This window comes from Armigeres subalbatus, chromosome 3, assembly GCF_024139115.2.
Source record: "Armigeres subalbatus isolate Guangzhou_Male chromosome 3, GZ_Asu_2, whole genome shotgun sequence".
In the NCBI taxonomy this organism is placed as follows: Eukaryota; Metazoa; Arthropoda; class Insecta; order Diptera; family Culicidae; genus Armigeres; species Armigeres subalbatus.
The window spans coordinates 274,003,313-274,021,148 of NC_085141.1; the positions used below are offsets into that span (position 1 = coordinate 274,003,313).

At 39.4% G+C, this 17,836-nt stretch overlaps 1 protein-coding gene across 5 annotated transcripts in view; it reads right to left on the reverse strand.

Moving 5' to 3' along the window:
• The window catches only part of LOC134224424 (E3 ubiquitin-protein ligase RBBP6), a 78,719-nt gene that overhangs the window by 47,644 nt on the left and 13,239 nt on the right, over positions 1-17,836 (reverse strand). For 3 of the 5 annotated variants that reach the window (XM_062703765.1, XM_062703769.1, XM_062703766.1), the window contains 8 exons: positions 13,154-13,265; positions 12,711-13,086; positions 12,405-12,644; positions 11,132-11,834; positions 10,663-11,067; positions 10,492-10,602; positions 10,308-10,415; positions 2,170-2,505 (listed from right to left, as the gene is read on the reverse strand). In XM_062703765.1, coding sequence (XP_062559749.1) covers positions 2,170-2,505; positions 10,308-10,415; positions 10,492-10,602; positions 10,663-11,067; positions 11,132-11,834; positions 12,405-12,644; positions 12,711-13,086; positions 13,154-13,265 — 2,391 coding nt within the window. The remainder of the gene's footprint in view (positions 1-2,169; positions 2,506-10,307; positions 10,416-10,491; positions 10,603-10,662; positions 11,068-11,131; positions 11,835-12,404; positions 12,645-12,710; positions 13,087-13,153; positions 13,266-17,836) is intronic. The other 2 variants (XM_062703768.1, XM_062703767.1) reach the window with 2 other exon arrangements.

Sequence of the window (17,836 nt, forward strand, 5' to 3'; positions counted from 1 at the left end):
CATTTGGGGCAGTATGGGCCACCCATCCAAAACGTTTATTTAGGCGAAAAAAGTATCGTGATATGGAAGAATATGATATTCCTACAACAGTTGTGAGTATTCCAACCACATACAACTAAAAAACCGCACAACAGCGGACTGAACCGATTTTCCACTCTTCACCGTTTGAACAGCCACATTTCAATTGGTCAATGGTCATTTTTTCTGTTTCGATCCCAGTAATGCGCTGTTGTAATTTATCCGTAATGAATCTTACATATATGATAATATTCTTGTATTTGACTACTGAAATTTGAACTTGTTCGCACTTTAAGGCCTGATATTTTGCTCTGTGCAGGTATGCCCATATTGCCCCATAGAGACTGGTTTTAAGGAAAAAAAGTTTTATGATAAATTCAGATTTATATCAATACAAACATGTGTGCACACTAATCAATTTTAATATATCTTTTGATTGTGGTGTATTTTTGAGCTGTATTTTTGACCTGTATTTTAATCAGTTTTGTGTCAAACCCTTATTTAAAAACTTCAAATCTTATAATAATTTTGCCTATGCAGCGAAAATTTACATTTTCAAGTGTATTTTCATATTTGAATTGAATTTTAATGCGATTTTCACGTTGAGGCATATGTGGAGCATCCTCTTAAAGATCATTTAACTTTTACATGATAAAACTTGTCAATAAGCTCAAAATGAAGGTGGCTCATATTACCCCGTATGTTCATATTGCCCCTACTGCCCCTATTTGATTGTTTCAAAATGGAGTGCTTATTTTTCTCCATTTGAGATAAATCATTCAAATCTAATTAAACATGGTCGAACATTTAAATGTAAATTATATTTTAACTGGCCCTAAAACATTCTTTGAAGACATATAATATGTGTACTTGGTCAATATTTTCATAAAAAATATTTATGTTTTCATTTTGTAATGCTGATTTTTCATAAGAAAATCCCAGTTTTCACCAAAGTTTGCTAATTTAATTGTATTTCAAATTCATTTTATGTTTATAATATTTCCTTAGTGTCAGTCTTCTGTTGGACTATAGTTCAACTGCGTGTGGGGTTATTTAGAGAGAAATAGGCATACAAGCGGTAAAAATAAGGGATGCTCATCGTGCCCCGGGTGGGGATCTTGCCCCGTCCTAAACATCCCTTTTTTGCCTAAACAGCACTTTGTCAGTTTTTTTAACGTGATCTAATTAGCTCAGTTTTTTAATATAAGTGATCGGCATGTGAATAAATAAGAAATAACATATTAACAGGATACTTTATAATGTTGACATTTACAATAAATAGTTGCTATCATAACAATAAATTTTAAAATAATAGTTGCCATTAGAAAAAAAATACTGGCGATACATAAATCTTCGAATAACTATTTATCGATGCATTAGTGGCACGGCGTATTGCATATAGTTGAACAATACTTGTATTAGATTATTGGAAAATAACGGGGGCACATACCGCAATGTTCTACACCACGAATATTAATGTGTGAATACTGAATCTGCAATGATCTAGAAAAGTTGCCAAATGATCTAAAAAAGTATTATGGGATCTCTATTCTCTAGTGATAGCCGCGTACAAGTTCAACGGAAATACATTTAAAGATAAACAATCAAAGGAATGTAACGTATTCTTACCATGCATCGTATACATAATTTTCCGATTACAATAGGTGACCTACTAAAAGTAACAATAAAAATCTTAACAACTATTCACCATCCGTTTAGTGTCTCTGATCTTGGTTTGCGTAAATAAATTATATCATACTGTGGTTATTATTACCACAATAAATCAAGGGTAGTATAATGTTCATCGACAAGATTTTCGGTCTGAACATTGTCTAATCATGTGCCCAAATCTGTTTGAAGACGACCATATGCTACAAACACTTCATATGTTCACACGGTGTACGCACATAATTAGACTTTGCGAGGCTACTTAGGGTTTACACAATTTCTAAAGCGAATTTGCATCGCTTCCACCCCTTCTTACGATTGATACACAATAACTGAATTGTACTCGTTGTCATCACACGCGAAAGCAAATGCTTAACGCTTAAATAACTAAATGTCATCAAAGCGCACCAAAAACAACGCGCCAGCGCACCCAAAACAATAATGGTTGTACGAGACAAATGAAAGACAAATAAGGCACAGTACCTGTTTGGACCAGCTGAGCTGGGAGGCATCGTCTGCTGGGGCGGTGGCGGATAATGTCCTGCCGGAGGAACACCGTGCGGTGGTATATTGCCCGCTCCGACCACACCCGGGGGCACACCGTGGCCGTGGTGTACCGGGTCATGATGATGGTACTCATTTGGCACTCCCGGTCCCATTGGGTGGCCGTACTGATCGTGTTGAGGCGTCTGCACTGGTGGTCCTTGCGGGTGGCCACGATCGTAACCACGAGGGAAGTGCGACTGATAGCCACCGTCTCGGTTGCTGCCACGACCACGTGGACCACCTCTATAGTTACCTCCGCGGCCGCGATAGCTACTGGACGAAAAAGAAGGATAAACTTTGTTAACTAAGGGTGAAACTTTTTGGATAATCTAGTATCTTGTACGTTGAAGTTTCAATTAATTTGTCAGTCTATTTTATTTAGCTTATAAAGAGAAAGGTATTGGAATTCTTATGATTTCTCGATTGCAAAAAACAAAACAATCATGCACGCACGATTAAAATCAAACGCGATTTGAAACAAGCCAGACTACCTCCCAAAAATGGAAAAAAAATTTGAATCGATTTAACACTATTTCCGTTCTTCTTCGCATAGAACAATAGAAATCCTTGCATGTGTAGCAAACAAATGAGTGTATCGATGCGAAGTGAATCTACTCGCTTGTGAGGGTTCGATTATTTTGAGAATGATGCTACCAGTAAGAAATTCCTTAGAAATAGAAGGAAAGTGTTGAAACTTGGTTCTATTTAATACAAAATGCTTCGAGTTGGTAACTTGGTACAAATATGTATTGTATACACTCTGAAAAATCTTCACGTCATGTTTACCTGAAAACAAATGTGGTTCTCATCCACCACACTTATCACGTAAGAGTGACCTGAATGGCATGTAACCTGAACAAAACTTAGCTTAGGTGAGTTACGTGATTTATCAAGTGAATCTGACTGGATTTTCCAGTACTAATGACGTGAAGTTTGAAAGTAGTTACGTGTTTGATCAGGTGAACCTTACGTGAATTCTACGTACCGGTTACGTGAACTTTTAGTGAAAGCTACATAATATCAGGTATGCTTTGAAATATATTACAAAATTGTTTTGTTTTAAATGAATGCATAATAAGTTAGTAACTGCCAGCAGCCGTAAATAGGAAACCTCTTCGCGTTGCTGATGTGCTTGATGCGGTGAAATGCATTTGCTGCAAAATGATGTATTTAATATAAGACAAGGAATGCTGCCATTCGGCAATTGCGCTTCGGAGTTATCGCTAAAACACTGTTGGAGAACAAATCAACGAATGTCGAATGAAATTTATCAGATTTGAACAGAAATGTTGAAACTACATTCTTTCTCAAAAATTGCTGCTATTTCCGATGTTGAACCAATCAAAAAGTAGTCCATCCTTGGACGTTAAAATCTGAAATAAAAATTTTATGCTAACGCTACCGAAAAACTGTAGTTCTAGACTTTATGTAGCTTAAACTTCTTCCAAATAACTTTTCTACGAATCTTCTAAATTTCATGAGACTTCCGTTGATATTTTTTCAAGGAGTGAACTGCAGGTTCGGAAAATTCTCGCCTAGTTGCACCAAAAATATCCCTTACCTCTGCGAAGCCTAACTATGTTTAGGTTATGTATCATTCATTCTTACGTGATTGTCAAGTCACTTCCACGTGAAAAGTATGGTGGATGATAACCACGTTTGTTTTCAGGTAAATCTGACGTGAAGATTGTTTACAATGCTGGTTTTCCGTAAATGCCGAAGCTGCAATCACACTAACACAATCTCACTTAAGTTGTTTACGAGTACGTACAAACATATTCACCAAGATTTTTAGCAAAAGTTACGTGAATTTCAGGTGAGCATTACTAACGTCACGTAACAATCGTCGTTTGTTCAAGACAGTTCAGTTACGTGATTTTTCACGTGAATATGACGTGATGATTATTTAGAGTGTATGATATACAAGGATTATATAGACTGTTCCAGAAAGTTTAAGCTCACTAAAAAATAGTCGGCAAATTGAAATGCATGTAATGTTCCATTAAAATTTCAATGCATCCTATACTGCCGTGTCAAGCATATCTGTCCCATGTCAAAAAATATGCAACTGAGAAAAATGCGATTGAAGTTGGAAACATATTTTTTAGTTTGTAGCTAAATTATCCCATGAAATTTTGATTAATAAACGTATATCGATGAAAATAGTGTATTTCTAATGGCTTAGTATGTTTCAAAAGATAAACACTGTTTTTTTAGTGGAATTTATTCAGTGGGACATTTATGCTGCGAAATTGAAGACAAAATTGATAATTCCAAGCATATTTGTCCCAGTGCTAAAGTATCATCAGATTACTTTGCGCTTAGCAAAAGTTTAGTTGGGTCTGGATAACAACCTGTTTCAAATTAGATGCATTAAATCTTTTCAAAGCGTATTGTAGTAAAGGGCCGTACACTAATAACGTAAGCTTTTAGGGGAGGGGGCTTACGCTCCATAGAAAAAAATATGTATTAAAAAGTTGACATGGGGACGAGTGTGTCTGAAAACCCCAGAGATATTATATCTTACATAAGTATAAGGACAGTGAGAATTGGTTCCTATACATAATTTAATCCTGAAATAAGTTCTGGTCAGTGGCGTAGCCATGGGGGTGGTTTTGGACATGAACCCCCCCCCCCCCCCCCTCAGAGACAAAATTTTTAGCAGAATTTTTTTTTCGAAGAAAAAATGTTCGGAAAACTCCCCCAGACCAATTTTCTGGCTACGCCACTGGTTCAGGTGAATTATGTTTCAGCGTAGATGGATTTTTGGAAGAAGCATCAAAATCAGATTACGTGGTAACTCAATACCGCAATACTGCGAAAGTGTTTGATGATTCCTATAAAATTTATTTCAGATTGGCATCTGATGTGTCGAGTGGAAACTTCCACCTGTGTGTGGTGATGATGACGACGATGATGGTCCCGCCACATACCCCTACAAAGGTTTGAGCTGGACGAGTTATCTTTAAGATAATTAATTAAGATCAATTTAATCAGATTTGCAAACAAATAAAAAAACGATCCGATTATTTCTACAGATATAAATTTGCATGTAACTTTCCATTACTATACAGCAAAAACATAAATTTAAAAATTAACTGCTGATATCAACAATTTTCATAATGCACAAGAAAGGCATCAACGTTTGTCAAGGGCCGAAAACCTCATTAATAAAATGATATGGAAATGCTAATATCATCTTCCAAACTTGGACGTACATGTTCATGATAGCATTAGAGGCGAAAGTATAGAATTGATAGTATCAGGATTCCACATGAAGAATTCTTCCTCCCCTTCATAGAAGTTGATTTGAAAGCGAGCGCGATATGTGCCATCACATATTGCCCTCCGCTCGCTTTCAAATCAACTTCTATAAAAACATTCTTCATGCTCCCGTATCCTAACGGAACTATCAATTCTATACTTTCGCCTCTAATGCTATCATGAACATGTACGTCCAAGTTTGAAGATGATATTGCATTGCTATCATTGTAAATCGTTTAACTTCACGTAGAAGTAACACTCCAAATCATTAATTTAGTGTACTACCCTTGGTGGGGCATCCATCAATTCAGCTGTTATTGGTCGACGGTACAGCAGCAGTGTTTTCTGCTTTGTTCCGTCTCGAGGCATCCAAGTTGGATGCGACGAGACGGACGCAATGAGAAAACAGAACTGTGCAATAAAAATCCTATTCGACTAAATGCTGATGTCATATTAGAAATTTGGAGACAGTACGTCGATAGTTAAATCCTTCCGCACGCGAATGGCATATGAAAGTCAAACCACCTTCCTTTGCCAGTTGGAGATATATCAGATTCCATGATATTCTGCATTAGAGGCGAAAGTATAGAAGGATAGGTCGTGGATACGTGCCATCACAAATATGTTTTTCAAATTGATTTGAAAGCGAGCGGACATTCTGTCATGGCCGTATCCTAACGGAACTATCAATTCTATACTTTCGCCTCTAATGCTATCATGAACCTGTACGTCCAAGTTTGGAAGATGATATTAGCATTTCCATATCATTGTAAATCGTTTAACTTCACGTAGAAGTAACACACACGAAATCATTAATTTACTCATTAATAAAGACAATAAAAAAAAAAAAAAACTAGCAATGGGTAATGTTTTTAACATAACCGCGAGTAGACGTAGGACTTATATAAAAGCAACGTATTTACATTTGACTTCTAACTTTTGGATCTATGGAGTTTGATTATAGGTGTTGATATTGGAAACGACAACTTCCATGTTTATTCAAAGCTTCTGAAAATAAAACTAATAAATAAATACATAATTAGAGTTGCTTTGTTTCTAACTATCAAGCCCTTATTTACTTAAACACATGTAGGGCTTTTATAGATGTCTTAATGATGATAGTATTTGAAGTTTCAAAATTCTATTAATACAATTTTTAGACTTGGGCAAAATGTGCTATTTTAGGGGAACCCGTCTACCAAACAAAGAAATACAGCACAAATATGCTTATTTTTGCTAACATGCTCTCTAATTGTATTCTTCTTCATCCACCACCGCTGCCCTCGCTGCCTCAGCCATCATCGGCCACTAGCCATGAACTCCGAGCGATGCGATGGGCGATTGCATCCATCGCAACCGACACCACTGCATCCGACCATCATCAAGCACAGTATGACAAAAAAATGCGCCCACTCCTTTCATGCATATTCGCAGACCCACTGGCGACTGCATGCTGTGTAGGTAAACAAACACAGCGAACGAACGAACGAAACGAACAATGCGCGAGCAAAAAGCACGTCAGTACTATAGACACTATAGGTTCCATAGACGAGCTGAGGCGAAGGCGAGTGTAGCCAAACGAACTGTCAGTTAGTGTAGCCAAACGAGCATGACGTCACGATTGCAACCCAAGCAATGGAGCGTGTGACGTCAAATTCACGTGGTACACTGTGAAAAAGTGGAAAAACACACTTAATCGAAATGAACCAACCGTTCCTGCGCTCGTCTATGGAACCTATAGTGTCTATAGTCAGTACGCGTTGCTGTCACAAATTGAAATGGCTCGAACACGGCAGGCGCTGCTTCTTTTATACACGAAGAAAATCTTCCGCTAGACCCGAAGGCCCGTGACATACCGCATTCTGATGTCCGTGTTAGGAATGCACGGGATTGATTACATATGAAATTTTTGCTGGCTTTGACAAGAATTGAAATTTTCAATAGTCTATCGTTAAGAATCTTAATTTTCAATGAAATAAGCAAATTGCTGGAGAGTGTCCGAGTCGATTGATATATAAATATTAAAAATCCATCGAAAGATAAAGGTGCTAGTATCGTTTGAAATCTTCCCTTCCAGCGTAACGCTCTCGATTTCCAAAAATCTAAATTACACCCAGTATAGTAAAGAAAGACGTAAGTCCTACGTCAAAAAAAAAAAGGCATCAACGATGTTAGGTGGATTAACCTTTTTACCCATTGAAACTATACCACAACCCATATTCTTTCTCTGAATGATGTGATAATGAAAATTGGCCTCTTCGAAGTAATTTAATACATGTTATATGAAATTTGTTTCAATGGGACAGTTATGCTTGGAAATTCTACAATGGGACAAAATGACCCGATATTTTTTCGCCAAGTTTTCGAACAAACTATATGTATTTATTTGTTCACAATAAAATATACATTAATTTAGAACGTTTGGTGCATAAAACTCAAAAATGATAAAAATCGACATGGGACAGATATGCTTGGGACGGCAGTATAGACAATATCCATTTAATAAACGTGATGTAAAGTTAAATAAATCGAAACGAGAGTTCGACATTTAGCGGCATCTTGTGAATTTCAAATGCCTTAAATTCTCCTTCGGTTACAATGTTTTAAGGTGTTTTAAGATTTGACACCAGTAATGCTTGATCAATACGAATAATGATTCTATGCAATGGATTTAGTGTGGATATCGATGAGACTTTTGAAGAAACTACATACTTGAAACGAGGGAAGCCCATATGGCATAATGCCGTTTGTCATAATGCCATTTGGCATAACGACTTAAATGTCTAAAGGCCTTTGGCATAAAGACCGTTAGGTATAACGACCATTTGGCATAATTTGTTGGGTATCTCGAGGCCATTTAGCATAATCGTTGAAAAGATGTATCAAATGCAATTGGTATGTTTTCCATTTTTAAAAGTATGTATATAACTGAATTAAGGCAAAAGAGAAGAAGACTCCTTCTTTAAAAGTCTGGCTTTGCCCGGAAAAAGGCAAACGAATAGATTACACCCGATTCTGTTTTAACACGGATTTCTTTTACACGACCATGTAAAAAAAATCCCATACAAAAATTTTGCAAAGTTGCTCCATTTTGCATGATTTGTCGAGAAATCATAAAACTTTTTTTTACACGGAACGCATCCCCCGTGTAAAAAAAGAAACTTCTTTAAAAGTATGTATTTGCCCGGAAAAAGGCAAAAGAGTAAATGATTCATTTTTAAAAAGTACGAATTTGCCCGGGATAATGCAAAAGAGTAGATGACTCCTTTAAAAGTACGGATTTGCCCGGTATAAGGCAAAAGTGTAGATGACTCCCTAATTAAAAGTAAGCTTTTGCCCGGAGTAAATGACTCTCTCTTTAAAAGTGTGCATTTGCCTGGAAAAAGGCAAAAGAGTGGATGACTCCGTTAAAAGTACGCATTTGCCCGGTATGAAGCAAAATAGTAGATGACTTCTTCTTTAAATGGATGTATTTTCCCGAAATAAGGCAAAATAGTGGATGATTCCTTCATTTATATGCATTTGAGTAGATGATTCCTCTAAAAGAGTAGATGATTCCTTTAAAAGTATGTATTTGCCCGGAAAAAGGCAAAAGAGTAAATGACTGCTTCAAAAGTACGTCTTTTTCCGAAAGGAGGCAGAAGACCAGATGATCAATTTTTCAAAATATCGCAAAAATCTGAGCGTATATGATTTCTTTTCTACGCACACGATCGGAATAAGAAAAATGCATGTATTTGGTTGGATGAATTCGAATGAGTAGATCATTCCTCCATTCAAAGTACGCATTTGAAAAAAAAAACTTTAAAAAAATCACATTTTTCAGGAATAAGGCAAATTAGCACATTATTTCTTCATTTAAACCATTTAAATTAAAATTTACCCGGAATTAGCTTCTGCCTAGAGTTTTTATGATTCTTTTAATTTTTATGCCAAATGGTCGTTATGCCAAATGGCCCTAAAATCATTATGACTATTTTTCTTTATTAAACCAAACGGTCGTCATGCCAAATGGACCCTGGCCATTCAACCCGTTATGCCAAATCGCATTATGCCATTTGGGGTAGCCCCACTTGAAACTAGTTGTACAAACACCCCAAAACCTTCCTTCAAACACCTCAAAACCTTCCTTTATCCTAAAACATTACTTCTCGCGCTGAGAATCATAGGGGCATAGTGAACTGTATTGACCGATTTCTTTAAATAGATTTTATAATTTGTTAATAACTCATTCGTTTTGAAGTTCGAAAATTAACAAATATCCCCGCCATTAGAATGGCTGGTGCTACCCAGCAATTCCAATAAGACATCGATGAAGAATGATTCGATATCTGTCAAAAGTAATCTTGCTCTGTCAGCAGGGTCATTCGATAATTATTGAAATGTCACTTTTGAGTTTAATTTCAGTTTAATTCTTCAAATGAGACAGACCCTCACAACCGTGATTGTTATGTCTGGTGCAAGATGGATTCATCTTTTATCACACCAAACCATTAAATCTTCGGAAAACTACTGCAATTCCCACCATCAATGAAAAGGAAACATCGACGTAGAGAAATAGATCAATGCAGTTATGCCCCTATGATTCTGACCACGGGACTTTTATTCACTAAAATCGGCAAAACTCGACACTAGAAGAAAGTTGACAAGGTAATAAACTATACGTAGCCAAAAACTGAAAGAAAGTTTGAAATATTTAAAAAAAAGCTAGTGTGCTTAAAATTTCTGGAATAGTCTATAATATCGTTGAACATTTCAGAGAATTCGAAATCCGATTTTGCATTTAATTAAATAAAATCTGATGTGTGTACCTTTGATAATGAGCGTTATATCCCGGTGATCTCTCTCGGTTGTCTCGGTATTCGCCACGATGTTCATCGCGACGATCCTCTCTTCTATCCTTACTGTGTTTACCATGTCTGGAATAAGCCGAAGCAAATGTAAATTTTTCCGATGTTCAACTTTTTTAGAAGACCGAAAAATGGTATTCATTACCTTCTATCATCGAACGACTTGGATCGACTGCGTGTGCGACGTTCTCGGTAAGGACTTCTCGAACGTCGCTTCGGTGACTTTCCACGTTTAGCAGGAGACCTGTTAGTTGATCTTAATATTAGCTTTAATATACTACAATAGAACATATTTTCGGGTTTTTCAATAATGTACCTTGAATAAGATCTGGATCCGCTAGAACTGTACGAACTGGAACGATTCCTACGTCTACCATTGCGATCTTGCTCACGGTCCCGATCCCGTCCACGTTCGCGATCTCTGTCCCGTTCACGGTCCCGGTCTCGATCCGGCTCCCGCTCGCGCTTGTCACCATGCTTTTCTTCGGGTGAACGACGCCGGTCCGGAGTTCGAGCGCCGCGCGGAGATCGTCGTCGTTCGCGTTCCGGCGACGATCGTCCCCGTCGATTGTTGCTGCCACTGTTGTCAAACGATCGAGACCTACGATTACGGTCAGCGTGAGGAGACCGATGACGGCTAGCCTGTTTCGCTTCCTGCTCTTTACGGCGTTCTTTTTCTCGCATTATACGGTTAAATGCTTCCAAAGGATCGTCGATTACGCTGTTGAGATTTTGGAATAATTAAAATTACTAATAGAAGTAAACTTTGAGGAAGATATGCTTACCCAGGTCCAACGTTGGGTACACCAGGATATCCTCCCGGCCCCATCGGACCCATATGACGCGGTCTCATGTGCGGCGGATGGGGAGGATAGCCCGCACGAGGTGGGTACATCATTCGGGGACGCTCTCCATGATACATTCCCCCGCCATGGTGATCATAAGGCCGTTGGGGAGGATAACCACCTTGCATTCCGTATCCTCCGGGGTACGGGTGTGGCGCTCCGTGTGGTGGAGGTCCCGGGTAAGGGCCTGCTGGGCCTGGGTGTGGTTGTGCACCCATGTAACCTGGATGAGGTGGAGGATGACCGGCCATTGGAGGCGGTTGTTGATGAGGAGGATGAGTGTGCGGTGGCATGGGCATAGGCCCCCTGGTTGTTGACTGGTGATAATCCGGTGATCGTGTGTCATATTCATGTTTAGGAGTAGCAGCAGGTGCAACACTATAATTGTTTTCCTTATCGTCTACCGTTGGCGTATGGGATCCAACTTCGTCGGTTGCATGTTGTTCCGTATTTCGACTTGCACCACTATCACTATTATTCCGGCTGTATGGAGGAGGATACTCTCGACCAACGGGTGGTGTTTCGTGACGATGATGGGCCTGCCGTCCGTTGTAGTGACCACGAAATGCTCCTCTACTTTGGAGATGTGCTGGCGGTACCGTCACAGTTATGTTATCCTCGTAATCCGATTCGTTGTCGAAAGCTGTAATATGAGATAGTATTAGATTTCCCTGTGATATCAGGTTGAATTTGTCTGGTTTTCATAGTGTGATAAATATATTACAAGATAACTTTCTTCCAATCCATTTAGACGACAAGCATATACCGTGACCTGCCCTAATTCCGCGCATCGCCTAATACCGTGGTTTTCATAAAAAATCAGAACCTGGCTATCATGGGCATCACATTATTTGGTGAAATGTTCAAACATAATATGTTTGAACATTTCACCAAATAATATGTTTGAACATTTCACCAAATAATACGATGTACATGATAGCCAGGTTCTGATTTTTGATGAAAACCACGGTATTAGGCGATGCGCGGAATAAGGGCAGGTCACGGTACTTAGTTTACCAATAGCGTGGACGGAATTATTTCAAATTTGGCTTATTAGTTCAGTTTTTCGCTTATTAGAGTTAGAACCCATGCCGGATCATATTCTATTTTTACCAAAAATTTGTTTTGATGATTGAAAAAATTGAAGATTGAGAAAGATATCAAGCCAAGAAGTCTACTTCGTGATTTTTGATTTTCCGTTTTATGAACATACCTTTATCATCAGCAGGTGGAGAATCGATATCGCCATGTTGAGATACGTCCTCGTAGCTTTCCTGAAGCTGATCGCCTGTATCGCCCTTCCCCTCGCCAACATTTTCAGCTGATAGATGTTCACTATCAGCTTCTGCGCTTAATGTAGCAGTGCCGCAAGTAACATTGGCAGATGAGCCCATTGATTCTGCCGAAGCCGTTGAAAGATCCTCGGCTGGTTTTGTTTGTTTGTTTGATGCAGCTGTAGGACAAAACAATCAGTACATTTATACAGGCCCAGGGCCATTATGTTGTTGGTGGAACTTACCCTTCTGAACAACTGTTTTTGTGTAGCCGGTTTCGTTACGAAAAGCATTCACTGAATTTCTCAGGAAACGATTTGGAATAAGCGATCCCGGCGAAGAACCTTTCTCTTTGCAATCGGGACATTCGTTATCTTCCGATTCAATGAGTGCCGTTCGTACGCACTCATCGCAAAATGAACTACCGCAGCAGGGAATCATTACAGCGTCGGTGAAAAGATCCTTACAGATGCTGCATATCAAATCCTCCGGAATGGCCTGCTTTTCTTCAGGGGGCACTTGGGATGGCTGAATAATAGGATTGTTATCGGGGTCCTTGTCCCGTTCGATGAACGAACGTGGAATCCCTGCCGTGCGTTTGACCTCCATCGCTTCTTTGGGCTATTTTGGGAATTTTCATATTTTATAACTAGTTCAGGTCGTACATTTAAAATCTCTGAAATCTTACCAATGGGCCGAGAGGACAATTTTTAATCCAATGTCCTGGTTTGTTACACCGATAGCACTTATAATTAACGGGAACCTCACCAGATTGGGACGCGCCTCGTATCTTTTGATAGCTGATGAAACGGTACAAGGGAAACAGATTAATACTATGATTAGACAAATGTATAATGAAAATGACAAGCATGTTATTTGAGTCTTGAAGTTTTGCTACAAAATTACCTGTGCTTAAATCTAATCCAGAGGAATAGCGATATTAAGAAAATGAATAAAAAACACATTCATTACAAATGATTTATTTACTTGTTTAACTAAACCGTAAAATTAAGGATATGTGTGTTGAGGATTGACAAAATATTACAATATATATTTTTCGTAAATCGAACATTCCTCGAAAGCTACTAAAAATAAACTAAATTAGGTGGGTAGCAAAACGTCATGACAGATCTTGGGTAGACCTAAACGGTATCGTTGGTCATGACGTGGTCTGCACATATATTTCATCAGCGCAAAATTATTTTTATTAGTCGAATATTTTAATGTATGATAACATAATTATAACCTCAATAATACTGCATATTTTTGGTTTGCGAAGGAGGTAATTTTTAAATGATTACGATACTTAGTCTGTCTCATTTGGATAATTAAATTGAAATTAAAGTTTAAACGTGAAATTTTAATAATTATCGAGTAATGCTGCTCACAGAGCAAGATTACTTTTGACAGATATCGAATCATTTTTTAACGATGTCTTATTGGAATTGTTGGCTAGCACCAGCCATTCTTATGATCGGCTGTTACTTTGAAGTTTAATTCTCCAAATAAGACAGACCTTAACAACACTTTCTCAGTGTATCATTTAAAATCTAAAAATTGTCAACGCTTTCGTCAAAATTATTCAAGGTACAATTAATGTACAATTTACTTCAACACCAATTCAATCATAAGGTGCCTGCCAGAGTAGACGCGTCTTCGCTTCGCTTCGCACTTCGCGTCTACTCTGGCCGCACCCTAATATGTATAATCATAAACCCAAATTAATCCACCTAGCGTTAATGATGCCTTTTTCTATTCTCGGTTTTGATCCAGTGTGGTACATATCAAAAATAATTGACTACCTTACGGCTTTTATAACTTTCGAACGCTATGATTCATTCAATTTATTTAGCTTACATCTAAACAGATAACACTGAATCGCTATCCTAACCATGCTTCAAAAGTAAAACGACCTTTACGGAACCCAGAACCGCCAGCAAATTTGTTTAAACCGACAATATATTCAGGATCACCCTCTCCAACAACATACCAGTTGTGTCGATGAGGCAGATTGGTCTGTATGCCGAAGGGCCTCTTGAGGGCTTTCCGGGCTTGGTCTGAAAAGTTTCCATCATCTAGGCATCGGACATATCCGGATTAGCAAGAACCGCATATTTATGGGTCAGCGGCCAGGTTTGGGATTCCATCCGGACCTGGTGCCTCGTTCATCTGAAGTTTTCTTGCAGCGACGATAAGCTCGTCGTTAGTCACTAGCCGTACCACGTCAACTCACTCGTACGGTGTCCGATGAGTCCTGCTTCGGAATCAACCCTTCGACGATCCTGGCTAACATCTCCGGCGAATTTTCAGGTGGTGAACTATTAGTCCTAGCCACCATTATATTGTATGCATCCCCCTATGGATTTGCATTAGTCATCCTACAAAGCTCCTCAAAGCAGGCTCTTTTTACGTTTGATCGCGTAATTTAGAGCTCTGCTCGCTATCTTGAACGTCTGGAGTTAATCGATTCTGTCCACCTCGGTCCTAGCAAGTCAACAGATGCTACGAAGGTCAATCGTGTTCGTCCACCAATAAACCAGCTGGCGGTTGCCGGTTGGCTTAGTCATCCTTGGCATTGTTACGTCACAAGCTCGTGTCAGGACATCGAATAACTCGTCGCCGCTCAGGCCAAGAGTCCGATGTTCCCATCATACTAATTTTTCTAACAGTTCCTGGTTGAACTGCGAGGTACGCCATCCTCGAAGTATACCTCTCATGAACCCTCTCATTCAACGCATGTCGTCCAGCCCGCGCTGCAGAAAGTCACATTGATACATGACTCGGGCCTCTGAACGTGAATACCTCGTACCACAGGACCACGTTCAGTCTCGCCAGCGACTTTAGCAGGATATTATTTCAAGCGTTAGTGAACCAGATCTCCAGTCTACTGCTCACGCATTGAAGTCACCTGCTGTTACTAAAGGTTTCAAACCACTTAGTGCCACGGTGTATCTATGGAGAAATATTATTTTATAAAAATCAGGAGCTTTGAAACACCCACCCGCAAAAGTGTATAGTCTCCATGTCGTGGGTAAACTAAAATGTTCTATCGGGTACCTATAACAATTTTTATTCTTTTTTCTGTATTTTTAGTGCAAACTCCTACTCACCACCAAACTTAGCTACAATATGGATAAATGACCCCCGATAGAACTTATAGCACTTGACTTACGTGAAAGAGGAAAGCTGAAAGAGGTGTTTCAGAGATACTGATTTTTTGAAAATAAGTCTCTTCGGACAAATACACCGTGAGTGCGTCTACAAGTCTATCTAATACCCTAGTGTACTGCTCTGTACTACATCTAAAGACAGTAGCAGCTTTAAAAATAAATACCGTTTACTTTGGCTATTACGAAACCCTCATCATCAGGAGATGAAACTATTTCCTGGATTGGGTACTTTCCACATGTCCAGATTGATGCCACTGTTCTGAACTTGTCCACAATCAAACTGCCATTCCCGGAAGGGATGCAATACGGGTCCAATAGCAGGGCAACATCAGTCTTGTTCTCATATATCGACCGTTGTAAGAACGCTTGCGCTGCCTCGCAGTGGTTGAGGAGTTACCTGCATGTCCAAACCCGTTTGGAAGCCGAACAGGTCAGCCCATGTATGTTTCCAACGGCGACGGGTGTTTGTTTCCAACGTCAGGAACGCAGATCAAACTTCTCGGGGCAATCTGAGAAGTAGCATCCTTATGTCCTTCAGCTCCATATGACTTTTGAGCAAAATCGAAACACTCAAAGCAGGTCTGGTTTTGTTTATTTATGCTCATCGAACATATCTTCTTTTACTGAATCGCGGTATTCTGGATTTCGACGCCTTACTGATCTCTCAGTGCAGCCACCAGGTCTCCGGCTTCGGTTATTAAACCAGGCCCCGATACTGAACTACTGGGCTTATGGTCTTTACATACACCCAAATACACAGCGTTATCTTTAGTCAACACTATTCTGCGCAGCATCCCGCCGTTTTCCTGACCTTCTTCCGACGTTTGACCGTATCCTCCCTCTCTGATGGTACTGGTTTGGCACTAGCTCCTTTCTGATCGGCTTCCAACCCGACCTTACTGAGTAACCTGCGGTTCGGCCAGCTGTTTTCCTCAGTAATGTGCTGAATCTTCAATTCGGTATCCTTCCTGGCTTCCATAGCCTGACTCACTGCCAACCCCTTTTCCTCAGTAAGTAGGCGGACCTTTCGTTCTACCTTGTTTGCATAAACGAGAATGAACCACTCATCTGACATACAATTCGAAAGTAAACAAAAATATATAGGCTCAAATCATTTTTTCTCATTTGAAAAAAAAAAAGTTTGAATAGTTATTATAGTTGCTTTAAAAAAAATCCCAAGTGGCTTTGGTGCAGGAACCCTATTTTCGCAAGGGTAGCTTCTACCTAGGTAACCTAGTGATGAACCCGGTGTTTGCTGCTTTCAGTAAAGAAATGGTAAACTCTCGATCAATGCCGCGTGCATGTGTGCTTGTTAACAATGCTATTGTTGCTACACTTATCTCTGAACTAACAACCAGAGATGTATGTGCTGTCACAATTGATGCAACTGGCGGAACCCCCGTCAGGAAATACGACTATTGTTCGGTTTATTTACCACATGATGAACCATCCCCTACGGATGCTTTCAAACGAGTTGTCATATATTGTACTTCAAAAGGCCTTCCGCTAATTGTCGGCAGTGATGCTAATGCTCATCACATCATCTGGGGTAGCTCGGATATCAATCTGAGAGGCTCCAGCTTGATGGAATACTTAAGTAGTACCGAACTTAGTTTATTTAACATAGGCAATCGCCCAACCTTTATGGTATCTAATATAGCAGAAGTATTAGACATAACCCTTTGCTCCAATAGAATCAGTCACGAATTGACGAATTGGCATGTGTCAGATGAGGAATCGATATCTGACCATCGCTACATCTACTTTGATCATTTGAATGTAACTTCGCAGACCTTGCGTTTTAGAAATCCCCGTTCAACAAACTGGGATCTTTACACAGAGTTGCTTTCTACCAAATTTCATGGATATCTACCTTCTATAGAAACTCCTACCGACTTGGATGATGCAGTTGATACTACAACGTTGCACATCGTGGAAGCTTTCGAAGAAGCTTGCCCTTTACGTTCTGTAAAAACCTCAAGAGGAACCCCTTGGTGGAATTCCGATTTGGCTAAGCTAAGGAAGCAGTGCAGAAGGAGTTGGAACAGACGCCATTCAGCAGGGACGGATTCTTTCAAGTTGGCTTGCAAAGCTTACAAGAAGGCTCTACGATCTGCTGAACGATCCGGCTGGAAAAACCTTTGTGCAAATGTTTCCAATTTGAGTGAAGCCAGTCGATCCAAAGATTTCCAAGTTGGCGA